The following is a 13,286-nucleotide window of genomic DNA, read 5'->3' as shown; positions in this document are numbered from 1 at the left end:
ATAGAATAATCTGGATTACATTGAAACAGAGTTTTATTTAGGGCATAAAACCCAACAATACCTCAATAGTTGGAAAGTGAAATTCTTCTCAAATGGTGAAAAGAGGTGCTTTTAAAAGTAGTCATTGAATTCATTCCCTCTTATACTATGTCTGTTTTTAGGCTGCCAATTTTCTTTTGCAAGCTTGTCAAGAAGGAAATGGCAAAATTTTTGTGGGGTTCCAATTGTGGAGATGGTAAGATTCATTGGAAGTGGACTGATCTCTGTAGATCTAAGTTTGTTGGAGGATTAGAATTCAAATGTCTTGTTCTTTTCAACCAGGCCATGCTTCCTAAGCGAGCTTGGAGGATCCAGTCGAATCCTTCTTCTCTCTTAGCCAAAATTTTTAAGGCTAAATACTTTCCTCGTACTTCTTTTCTAGAAGCTACAAACAGTATCTATGATGTAAGGAGGTAAGGAGTTACTAACTTAAGGGGTGAGATGGAGGGTTGGTGATTGTAAAATTATTAGTATCTATGATGATAAATGGATTCCTAACTATAATTTCCTTCCTTAGCCTCATTCCTATCTAATATCAAAAGTGGCTGAGCTCTTACTGCCTTCAAAAGATTGGAATGTCCTCTTCTCAATTCTCTTTCAGTCAAACACTATTCTTGATATCCTCTCCCTTCCTCCCCCTACCTGTCTGAAGGTGATAGTCTTTTCTGGCAGTATACTTCCCATGGGAACTGTTTTATTAAATCAAGATATCATTTGGACCGAACTCTATCCAAACCTACTAAATTGGCCTCCTCTAACTCAACTGTCATCTCTAAGTGGAGAAAATCTCTTTGGGGTCTGCATGTTCTTTGAAAAATCAAGCACTTTATCTATAGGTTTTGTCATGATACTCTTCCTAGTGTTGTCAATCTCCATTTCCGAAAGGTTGTTCCCACAGCAATTCACTCTAGATGTAATCAATGCAAAGAAACTTTACCACATGAGTTATTTGAGTGTAGGGGTGTCAAGAAGGTTTGGTCAAGTACGCCTTTAGCTTCTATTAACTAATGCTAAACACAGAAATATTTTTGATACAATACTACTAATTAAAAGCAAGCTGCATGAAAATGAGTTTAAGGTTTTTATGTGTTTTGTGGAAGATTCGGAACAGTCTAAACTCTTTTCTTATAAATGCTAAAGAAAGGCCAGAAACTACATACTCACTCACTTCCAAGAAGCCCAATACTTAGCCAGGACACCTCTAATTGACCGGTACCATGCTCAAAACTTGAATTGGTATCTCCCACCTCAAGGAAAACTGAAAATGAAAGTAGATGGGGCAGCTTCAGCCATAAAGAACAAGTCGGGTATGGGAGTGATCAGGAACTCTCAAGGAAATGTCATTGAACGAACGGCCAAATACTATCCAGGTTTAATGAGCCCCATGAATGTGGAAGCTTGGGCTTTGCTTCAGGCAGTCCGCTGGAACAAAGATCAACAAATTAGTATCCATCATATTAAGAGTGACTGCCTCAATTTAGTTCGGGAAGTAAACGCCAACAGTGAAATTCTCTAACTGTAGAGTAGTTGACTGTATCATTGATGTGTTGTCTTTTCCCCCTGATTCCCTCACTCATATCCATAGGTCACAGCAGCTCATAATTTGGCCCGATTCTCACATGGATCTGGAATGGAAATGAACATTTCCCGTGTAATCTTTAATTTTTCAGTTTAGGTTCTTTCCCTCAACATTGCAGTGCAAAAGATAGCGTAGGAAAAAAAAAAAAAAAAAGCAAAATAAAAAATTCTTAGCACTTTCTAACTTTAATGCCTTGAAGAAAAAAAAAGGTGAGAAACGGTATGTCTGAGAGATTATTCTCTTATTTGAAAAATAAACTAACTAATTACTTGTATAACAAAAGAAAAAAAGAAAATATATATAAAAAAAAAAAGCATAAATGGTGTTCTCAATCTCTTTATTATTGCTTATCTACAAGAACACGAGACTATCGATGCATCCGAACGAGAATCCGCCAATTGTGGATCTGGAAAAGAAACTCTACCATTACTATAAGCGTCTTCACCAGTTCTTGAAGAAACTCCCTTCCAAGATTTTTATCTTACATGAACAAAATATAAATATACTTTGTTTCTCCGTCTCAATCTTCTACTGCTTTGCCTGAAGAAGAAAACAATATTTCTCCAATCAATTTTTATAAATATATAAACATAGAAAAAGTTTTAATGGTTATATGAAATATGCAATTACTTATTTTAATTATTATAACAGGTGTAATTAATTTGAAAATTAAATAAAAATAATTAATAAATTAATACGATTTTATTTATTTATTTATAAATAAAAATAAAAATAAAAATATTTATAATAATTAACTGTAAAAAATCTTTTATTAAATATTTTAATTAAAAAATTAATTTATTTTAAATTATATAATTAATTATAATTATTTTGAGTCTAAAATTAAAAATTTTACTAAACCATTAATTATATTTGTATAGTTCTCATTAGGTTTTGGCTACTAAAATAAACTATAATTAACTATAAATATAAATTTTAGAAATATTAACATCAAAACAAAAGAGAAATTTAAGTTTAAATTTAACTACTTAAAAAAAATATGTATCTTTTTTAAGCTAAAAAAAACATCAAACTCAAACACAACCTTCTTTTATCTCCTTTTTCGCTGAAAAAGTTATATTCTTCAAAAAAAAAAAAAAATCACAGCCAATAAAACAACCCCAACCCCAACCCGTCAAGAGTGCTCTTGAATACATATATATTTATATATATATGCATGAACAGTTACAGTTCCCTCCTGGCCTCCTTGGCATTAATGGAATAAACCAAGCATATTTAATATATTCAGTCCTTGTCTTTCTAATTGGGACCTAATTGTATTACTTACCTTCTAAGAGAACAAATAATGCAAAGAATCTGAAAAAAAAAAAAAGTGGATTTTCCAAGTTCAAGGATTGCGGCCTCATCTAGTTCACCTAACATCTAAAAGATTATTAACTGCAAAATTGGTAGTTAAGTGCCGCCCTAAAACAAATTCAACCCCGTCTTACCAAACACCCTTACCAACCCCCACAAAACAAAGTAACAAACAATACAAACTAATTCCACTTGACTTATCCCCATCTAATCTAAGCTGAAAGAAGAGCTTAAATATTTATTTCACACAACATTTTGGTTTAAGTGAACTGTGGTCCCCCAAAACATATTTCATTTTCGTAATTTTGTTTTTAGATGAAATATAATAAAACGTTATGGAAAGAAGTCATGTTAAGGTTCCAGAGCTATGCTATTATGTGGTTCTCGTGAAATCTGTACAAAGTATTGAAGTACAAACAGTCAAAAGAAACTTTGTCCATATCTGGCATTTTTGACAAATCAAATAAAGGCAAGTTGAGAAAATAAGATGAGACAACAGAGAGAAAACAATGAGACAATTTATATTGACGACAAAGGACTTACCTGAGAATATATGAAGGTACCAAAGACTGCAATAGCAGCTCCAAGAGCATTGACAGGCTGGACGGGTGTGTGGAAGATGATGATGGAGGATACAATGACTGAAATACGTTTCATGGTGTTACCAACACTGAAAGTCAAAGGAGAGATCTCATCCAAAGACATGTACGAAACTTGGTTGTACAGATGATAAAACACACTTTGGGCTACCATCCACCTACAGTATTACCAATAGTAACAGATGGTGTCAGTAGCAAAGAGAATACAAAGCACGAATAACATTCGAAATGAAACAAAGATATAGAAAACACTTGCCTCTATAATTTGAATTCCAACCAACTTAAACACAACTTTTAAGTTTACGACATTACTATATCAATTACTATCCAACAAAATAAAATTGTGGACGTAATCTAAAAGAATTATTTCTACAAACCAACTCATTAGATGAGTAATTGATCAATTGCTTCGATGCCATAATGAATTAAATAGTAAAGATTCAAACATTCAGCAAAATATAGTGAAAATGGTGTAATGGAAATATTAAAGTGGTAAAATGTTAGTATTATCACAAAATGAAACAGATGACGACGTATGGGGGTCGATTATAAACACAGTTCTAATATTCATCAACATTCTGCTAAATTTCCCCGTGGTAATATAGATGCTTTAAAAGGAATGAAGCAAACAAACCGCAAATATCATAATATATAATATATTTACCAAAGCAATTGAGATCCAAGCTGAGGAAAGGCCTTTTCCCATCCCGCTGCCCACATCTGTGGCCCCTCAACCGCAATTGCAAAGGGCGTGAGAATTACTAGAGATAAAATAGATAAACAAGCATAGTAGTTCATTCCACTGACAGACTTCCCCTTCATGCCCCTCTTTGAGAAAATGTTTCTGAAGACGAATGCCAAGTTTGATATCATAGCACCCATGAAACCTGAATCATTCAGTTCAAATAACATGACTAAGTCATAGTAGATACCACCCCCACATCACCCTCTTTTTATCTTCTACAAATATAAGAAGAAAACGTAAATTGGGTAAGATATGTTTATGAATTTAAAGATTTAAGATTTCGGCTACCAATCATGTTGAAGTTTAGCTCAGTCAAAGCAGCAAGTGAGCAACCACCAATGATGGGGATGAGGGACAAATAAACTGGCATTGGGAAGCTCTCACCCAGCAAGAACCTTGAAACCAATACACTGAAAGCAGGCTCCCCACTCTTGATAATATGAGTAAAAGACACAGCAACCTTTGACATACTCACAGTTGCTGCTACATGCCCAATTGTATGTGCCACAGCAACCTATTGGAAAAGAGATTCAACAAAAAAATCAGAACAAAATTTTTAGATATCCAAATTGAAATACAGCATTGTGGATCTTACATTAGGTTTTCAAAACTGGAATTTGCCTCATTCAATTATCCTAATTAATTAGCTCAGTTGACTTGTTCTACGACAATAATATTACACAATACATTTTTACTTCTCTTTGATTATTATCTAACAACCAAACAAGAGATATATTTCTCTTATCAGAAGACACCAAAAATCAATAAATGAAAGAAGAAGAAAAGAAATACGCATAAAGAGTTAAAAACTTCACTTTCCATCCTTTTCCTAAACTTTTTCCAAAAGAACCCCAACCAGGAATGAAAAATAAAAATTATTATTTTCTCAGCAAAAAACACAAAATCATAATCAAATTATTCACTTACAGGGAACAAAGCCTTCCAAAACTCAAAATCAGTCTTCGGGGCCTCAGCGATCCTCGTAGCCCAAGAGATCAACATGATCAAAGATCCACAAGCGAGAGATAAAGTCGATGTCAACCATGGATACGGGTAAGCATTCAAGACCTTCTTATTATAAATATTGAAGACCACGTTTAAAGCCCACCACATAGCGAAGTAGATACCGATCTTGAGTTTCTTTGCCGCCTCAGATGGCCCCTCGGCCTTTGGCAGTTCGATATTAGTCTCGATCGGTTCCGATCTGTCCGCCTCATAAGCCTCGCATTGGATCGAACTCCTCCGAGCTTTCAAAAACCCAAAACCTCCATTAGAGTCACCTACCATGGAAACATGCAGAGGTTTCTGCACCGAGATGGATGATCGCTTCGGTTTCTCAATTAATAGAGATGGTAACAGCAGAGACTGCTGTATCGGTGACCGAGATTTGGGCCGAAGAAATATTTCTGATCCAGCAGTGGTCATCGGTGAAAATTGCTTCACGGAGCAAATCATGGTAACAGAGGTTTTCCCTGAAAAGTTTCAACGGTCGATTTGGGTTTTCTGTGAATAGCACAAGAAACCCGAAATCAGTGTGGATCACAAAGCAAGATCAACTCTTCTTCAAGCGAAAATAAGTTTAAATATTCCAGGGCACTGACTTTTCCCAAGGAAAAAACAGTGAAGCCCAATACTGAAGAAGTATCCTTGTGTGACGAACACCAAAGCAACTTATGAGCATATATATATATATATGATTTGATGGTCTGAGCAACTCAGGAGGAAAAGATCTCAAGAATATAATTGTATAGGTTTAGGACTCCCTAATATAATATTATTATTTATTTTATTCAGGAAATGGAAAGAGAAAGTTGGGACTTTGAAAATTTCAGAGGGTGAGTTCTCTGTAAACTCAGTCCGGACCCTATGTCATATGAGGTATCATAAAGTAGTTTCAAAAAAAAAAAAAAAAATCAATAAATATTTTTGGTAACATTTTTGTTTTTTAATTTTTTAATTACAAAATGAAAGTAAAATTTTTGTTTTTAAAAAATTTATTTTTAAAAAACAAAAATGCGTTCTGTAACCACTTTTGTTTTTCAATTTTAAAAACAGAAAACAAAAGTGTGTTCTGTAAAATTTATTTTAATTTTTATTTTTGATTTTATTTAAGTTGGACCAAGATCCGGGGTTGGATTCGGGTTCGGGTTAGAAGCCGGGTTCAGTGCCAAGGCCATGAGGAGGGGATTTGGGTCCGGGTTTGGTTGTAATCCAAAAGATTGATTAAGAAAAAAAAACTGTTTAAAAAAATATTGAAAGTGATTTTTTTTTGTTTATAAAATTTTGATTTCTAATTATAAAATTGAAAAGTAAAAACAGTTTTATAGAACATGTTTTTGAAAAATATTTTCACTTTTCCACTTTTAAAAACAGAAAACTAATTAAAAAAATGTTATCAAACGCCACCATAGTGTGTGAAATTGTGTAGTACATAAAAAGTGTTTCGGTTAGATTTCTTTTATCTATTTTTATATTTTAAAAAGTTACGGAGAATTACTCTATATATTATTTTTTTTAATTTTTTTTTCATATTTACAGTTTAGATTTTTAAAGTATTTTCTTCCATGGTTTCTATGTGGGTTACTATAGGATTTTCGATTTTTAGTTGCAATTTAGGTTGCTCTGTTAGTTGTAATAGAGGTTTCTACGTAGAATTTCGTAAAAATACAAAAAAAAAAAAAAAAAAAAACTTTTTTGAAATGTAAAAATGAAAAAATCCTAAAATTATTTAGTCGAATTTCTTTAATTAAGTATATTATAATTATTTAAGATTATTTTTAATTTTTTTTTTTTTTTTTGAAAAAAGGTTCTGTTAGTAATAATTGGAAGCATTAGTTACAACAACAGAGAAAATAGTAGGAGGAATATCCTTATACCACATACAATAATTATCAAACACTAATGCTTGCTTAGCCAAGCCATGAGCAGCTTGATTTGCATCTCTTCGACACATGAGACACACAAACATTAGGGAAATAGGACAATCAATTTCTAACATCTGAAATGAGATCACTAAAACCTAAATTTGTAGATGCTAAACCATTTAAACTAGTGACTAGCAGTAAAGAATCAGACTCCACCAAATCAAATTGAACATGTAAAGTTTTTGCCCATTGGAGACCATGATAGAGAGCCTTAGCCTCCATTTCATGAGGTTTTAAATTCCCAGGCAAAGGTTTAGAAAGAGTAGCTTGTACATGCCCACGAGAGTCCCTTATAATAGCTCCAAGTCCTATCTTATTGCTGGCCGAGTCAATTGCAGCATCAACATTCATTTTCAATTTTGTTGGAGGAGGAGTTGTCCATGGTTGATGACTAGCAACTGGGGAGGTTTGCTGGACAAGTTTAGAGAGACTCACGGCCTACTGAAAGTTGCAGAGATGAGTCGTGGCCTTAGCAGCAATTGCCTCAAATTTTTGGGGTGGTTTATTATGAATGATGTTGTTCCTATCAAACCAAATGTACCACATAGTGCATAAAATCTTTTCCATCTCAGATTTGGTATAAGTTTGTGATAGTAACATAACATAATCCCCATCTTTCATTCGACTAGCAGCTTGGAAATCAAAAACAAAATTTGTTGAATGCCATACTGCTTTAGCATGTTTGCAACTGAACAAAGCATGCCCCACAGATTCCCAAGCACCGAGCATAAGCTACAAGCAGCTGAAGTGATTATTTTTCATTGAAATAGTGCTGCAGCAACAGGTAAAGATTGTTGGAAAACCCTCCAACCAAAGATTTTCACTTTCGAAGGAATGTTAAGTCCCCAAAAAGCTTTCCACCAAGAGCTGGAAGTATCTGAAGTGGAAGATTGCTGCTGATTTTCAATCGAACAAGTGAAGTGGTAACCAGATTGAACTGTATATTCACTAGAAATATGATGGTTCCACACCCAAAAGTCTTCTGTTGCAGAAGCGGCAAGTGGAATGGTGAGAATCCTGGCCACATCTACAGCTGAGAAATCTCTTTGAAGAGACACCAGATCCTAATCAAGGTCATTAGTGATATAGTTGGAGACATTATTCTGTTGTAAACCAGTATAACATGTGTTGGAATTTATTTTACCAGGATCTTAGATCTACTCACAAGTATGTTTATTAACACCCTAAATATGAACTTTCTAAAACGATGAAATAAACACATATAAAGTTTAGGAAACCTTACATTGGGTGCAGCGGAATATTATGACTCCTTCCGTTCAGATATCTAGCCCTTGATTCCTTTCTGTAGCAGAGCATTATCAATATCTGAACCTGGATCTCTTTCTCTGAATCTTTGATGCTGAAACTCCTTCTTGCTGAAAGTCTTTCTTCACGATCTTCCTCACTATGATTGAGGTATCACTTGCTGTGTGTGGGCACTACTCATACACTAAGAATTTTGAAATTGAAGAGGGAAGGAGAAAGAGAAGGGTCGGCCAAAGATAGGGAGAGAGAAGGCTCAGTTTTTCTGAATCAGAAGTGTCAGAAGAAAAGTGTAATTTTCCTGAAGTCTTCACTATCTATTTATAGCATTCCACTAGGGTTAGGTTTGAATTATTTGGCATTAAAATAATGAAAATATCAGAGGTAAATTCCTATAAAAGTGGTTGGCCATGCTTAGTGGATTTGGACCCCACTTTTTGCAATTTTGCAGTTTTACCTTTTCTGCATCTAATTTTCTCAAGAACGCCAATTTTCTAATTCAACCATTTAAATGCCAATTCTAACTATTTAATAACTATAAATAATTATTAAATAATATTGTCATTTATCATATTTATTAATTGAACCATACAAAGTATCATAATTAACAAATATGCCCCTAAAACTCTTTCTTTACAATTTCGCCCTTACTTAGTGAAAAATTCACAAATAGACATAGTCTAATTTGAGAATTATAATTGATTAATCAAAACCAATTATGAGTCTTACAAGCAATATTATCTCAACTAGTGCGGGGACCATGGGTCTATATAACCGAGCTTCTAATAAGTAGATCAAGAATTTATCACTAAAATTTACTAACTTATTAATTCTTCGTTGAATCCACGCATAGAACTTAGAATTGCACTCTCAGTATATAGAATGCTCTATATGTTCCACCATATAGATACATCATTAGTTATCCATTGTTATAATCCTAATGTGATCAATGATCCTCTATATGAATGATCTACACTGTAAAGGGATTAGATTACCGTTACACCCTACAATGTATTTTATCCTTAAAACACTTGACCCTGTATAAATGATATTTCAGCTTATGTGAAATGAGTACTCCACCATTTATGTTCGTTTGGTCAAGCTCAAAGGAGATCATCCTTTGCTTACTATTCGCCAGGTAGAAGCTATAGATTCCATGTTTATGCTAGCGCTCCCACTCAATTGCACTACCGTGTTCCCAAAATGTACGTATCACCCTGGCCTAAAAGTAGGCTTAACTAACAAATCAAAGAACACGAATAGCCTTTCAAGATTGAGCCTAATCATAACAGGATTAAGAACATTTGATCTAGGATCAACTAGGCCATATTGACTTGAATAGATATTACGGTAAGTTTAATAAATCTAAGTCAAAGTTCAATATCGGTCCCTTCCGATGCATACTCCATGCATCCAACCTGAGCTTTACTTTAACCAATGTTCTGGAAAGAATATAGCACTTCTCCAAATGCAAGTAAACTCTATTGTAGATTATCATATCAGTAAAACCCTATGTCTGATAAATCTAGGAAACTTTATTGACATAGTCATGTTTACTTTCCAATGTGTTGACGGCACAATAAACAAGATCAAGTATGTGAAAAGGGTTTCAGATGAATTCATACATTATGTACATATAATCATGAAATAAATCATGTGAACCATGCAACATTAAATGTTATTTCTGATCTATATTAATAAGTAAATCTGATTATATTGAAATGAGTTTTATTTAGGGCATAAAACCCAACAAACTCCCACTTGCACTAATATAAAACAAAAAAGTGCGCTTCAAATAATCTAAACACCTCGATATACAAATCAAGTGTAGTAGTAGTAGTAAACTCCTCGTAATAGGATTTGAAAGGTTGAATTAACCACAACCTTTTCTCCACCATTACTCTTCCTTAATCACAAAATCATTGATAATGTGAAATTCCTCTCTATATGTCTACTCTCTTGGGATACTTGATTCTATAGCTTTGGCAACTACTTTTGGTTAATCAGGAAATTAACACTAGTAGTTTAGGCAATTTGGAATGGTGCCAAAAATGTATAGAACTTTCCTTAGACTCAATAAGTACCTTTCCTGTAACTTTAACATTCAGTCCCTTCATGGTAGACCTAGAGACTTCAGATAGGTTTTTACACTTCTCCAAAATCACTATTCCACCCCCAGAGTAACCACCATCTTATCAGAAAGATTTACTAGCACAAAGGCAAATTTCGAAATCTGATATGGTGTAGTCTAAGAGTTTTAAACACACCCTTATAGACTAACATATAGTTCCTCTTCTTAATCTTAAGATTTACTTGATTGTCTTCCAATGTTCTTCTCCTGGATTAATCTAATACCTACTCATTACTCCCACTCAACAGCAGGTGTCTGGTCTAAGGCATACAAAAGCATATCTGAGACCTCTCACTGTTGATATAAGAAATTCTTTCATGGCTTTATCTTTTCTGGAATAGTTGAGACTTTTCCTTAGATAAATAAAATCTATACCTAGGAAGTTGTGAAGCTTCTATAGATTGCCATTAGAAAGAAAATGCTTCAACATCTTACTAAAGTAAGTTGCTTGCATTAGAGTAAGTAATTCCCAGGTATACCACAAGCCATAGGTTTAGATAAACTCCAACCTATAATACTAGGAACAGGAAGTTTTGTTAAGTCCATTGAATGGACTTATAAACAAAAATTTCATTTTATGTCCTTGTAATAGAAAACTTTAGGTTATTCCATGTGACTGGATTAAACCATAGTTCTTTTGGCTTTCTTCTTAGTTTCTTATCTTGACAATCCATTACTTGTTTAAACTCACAATGGATTTTAATCACTAGTGTCTCCCAAGTCATAAGAAGGTGAGTTCCTAGAAACTCTCCCACTACGACAAGGTACTGTGAATTATGTCTAAGAAAACTAAATGGTATTAACCTCTTTGGTTGTGACAAGACAACAGAGGCAGTGGGATCATCATAAATAAGATGATAGAACACTTTTGGAATCAAGAATTAAATATCTCCTTTATTTGCTACTTTATTTTCAGACTTAGTCATTTTCTTAGAAAAGTAGTATTTGTTTGAACAAACACTTTCTTATCTATTGACTATGGGATAGTCCACCCCTAATCACTTAGAATAGCTAACAAACCATGGTTAACAGTTCTAGCTTTTCTTAAGATTTTGATTAGGTCATCCATGAATCTAGTAATGATTTACATTAAGTATACAACCATTACATCATTCTGAAATTGTATTACCATAGAAGGAATTAGGCAACGACTAGTAACTAATCATCAACATGCAACTCGAAATTTCTGGGGAGGTAAGTTTGGATATAATTCAAAAATCAATTTAATGATCTTTGAACTGCATATCTACTAACTATTTCTCCACCCCTATCAGTTCGCAAGATCTTTAACCACTTACCTTAATGGTTTTAACCATTGCTAGAAATTAATGAAATTTTTCAAACATTTCAAATTTCTTTGCATAAGGTATAATCTAGAGTGATCGTTTTAAAAATACAACGAAAAACTCATATCCACCCCTGAATGTACATCCATCTGCGAATGAGATGAACTACTTTCAGTGGATATAGGCATATTAACTCTTTGCAGAGATTGATCTGGTGAAATCAACTATGAACAAGATACAAATGCCATAGATTAAAAAAAATGTGGTAGTGTCTTTTGATGACTTAGGTTTATAAAAGAATTCTTAGAATAGTGCAAGTGGATCCTGGTCACAGAATACCTAACTCATATTCCATACAGTTTGAATCCATTAATAAAAGATGGATATTAAACACTTGAGAAAGTGTAACTGTATTGAATCTGGAATTAGAAATATAAGAAAATTTCTATTTGGAATCTAAAATTAAAGTCAAAGACTTAAAATTTATACCAAATATAATGAGTAATTCTATCTTGGACCACCACTACTATTTTAAACTCTAAGTCAGATTTGCCCATACAAGTAGGAGATTTCTAAGATTGAGGATTTATATCAATTGGGAATAGAATTTTAGGATTATAATCATATGCGTCATTTAATTTCTTAAGAGAAAATATAGAATGATATGAAATGATTTATAGACCATTCATCCAATGATATGTTATTGAGCTTTTCGAAATGAATAAGCTAAGAGGAATTAGGATAATTTCGTTTATAAATAAGAATCCAACGATGCTTCGATTAGCGAATGTCAAAGTAATCTTATTTATACAATCTTCTTGTTTCATATCGTAAAAGTACTAGTCTAAGGTGTCATCAATTGATGAACAGCTAGATGTCGCATATACAATATTTATCTTTCGAGATCTAACATTATTTTGTATGTCTAATGGTGAAAATCCATTAGGGATTTATCTCATTAGAAAAACAAACATGTTAGACCAACAATGAAGATTCGAAATTAAACTACAACTTAATAACAGAAAATAACATGGTTCAATATAAATTCATACACAATTCAAAAATTATTAAACATATAGCAAGTAGGAATGACCAGTGAAAATACTAAAACATACAATCCTAAATACTTTCCAAGGTTTTCAACAAACTGATACAGTGTCCCGGTAGGCGAGAGTCAAAGTATCATTTATTGAATAGAGTTGTCAGCTCATCTAAAATAGAAACCATTCTAGCAACCTTTTATTCAATCAAAATAAGAATCCAACGTTGTCCCAGTAGGCGAGAGTCAAGGTTATTGTCATTTTATGAGCTTCCACCATTGTTTCATGTTTTATGAGTTTATTTCTAAGTAGTCACCGTAGGGGAGAGTCTAAATAGAGACGAAAACTCACAAAACACTTATC

The 13,286-nt window shown here is 33.4% G+C and overlaps 1 protein-coding gene across 2 annotated transcripts; it reads right to left on the bottom strand.

The window, feature by feature from the left end:
• Positions 1 to 1,840: 1,840 nt before the first annotated feature.
• On the bottom strand, positions 1,841 to 6,204 carry LOC133038843 (glucose-6-phosphate/phosphate translocator 1, chloroplastic-like). Of its 2 annotated transcripts, XM_061117242.1 has the most exons (5): positions 5,207 to 6,204; positions 4,568 to 4,793; positions 4,199 to 4,421; positions 3,479 to 3,692; positions 1,841 to 2,158 (listed from the first exon to the last, which is right to left on the bottom strand). In XM_061117242.1, exons 1-5 carry the CDS (start codon positions 5,732 to 5,734, stop codon positions 2,147 to 2,149), a joined length of 1,203 nt encoding a protein of 400 aa, XP_060973225.1. In that variant the 5' UTR covers positions 5,735 to 6,204; the 3' UTR covers positions 1,841 to 2,146. The 2 variants fall into 2 exon arrangements, with proteins under 2 accessions (XP_060973225.1, XP_060973224.1); XM_061117241.1 differs by lacking the exon at positions 1,841 to 2,158 and having other exon boundaries at positions 3,284 to 3,692; positions 5,207 to 6,175.
• Between the last annotated feature and the right edge of the window lie 7,082 nt (positions 6,205 to 13,286).

This window comes from Cannabis sativa, chromosome 6 (genome assembly GCF_029168945.1).
Source record: "Cannabis sativa cultivar Pink pepper isolate KNU-18-1 chromosome 6, ASM2916894v1, whole genome shotgun sequence".
Taxonomy (NCBI): Eukaryota; Viridiplantae; Streptophyta; class Magnoliopsida; order Rosales; family Cannabaceae; genus Cannabis; species Cannabis sativa.
Note: the sequence above shows the minus strand (reverse complement) of the source record. Positions and strands in the feature narration are given on the sequence as shown.

What these genes read in the sequence shown, in the direction of transcription:
- LOC133038843 (XM_061117241.1), bottom strand. Translation starts at nt 5,734, where the DNA reads ATGATTTGCTCCGTGAAGCAATTTTCACCGATGACCACTGCTGGATCA. An exon ending in GCTAAACTTCAACATGATTG is followed by an intron (nt 4,422 to 4,567) that starts GTAGCCGAAATC and finishes TGAATGATTCAG; the next exon opens with GTTTCATGGGTGCTATGATA. An exon ending in CTTGGATCTCAATTGCTTTG is followed by an intron (nt 3,693 to 4,198) that starts GTAAATATATTA and finishes GTAATACTGTAG; the next exon opens with GTGGATGGTAGCCCAAAGTG.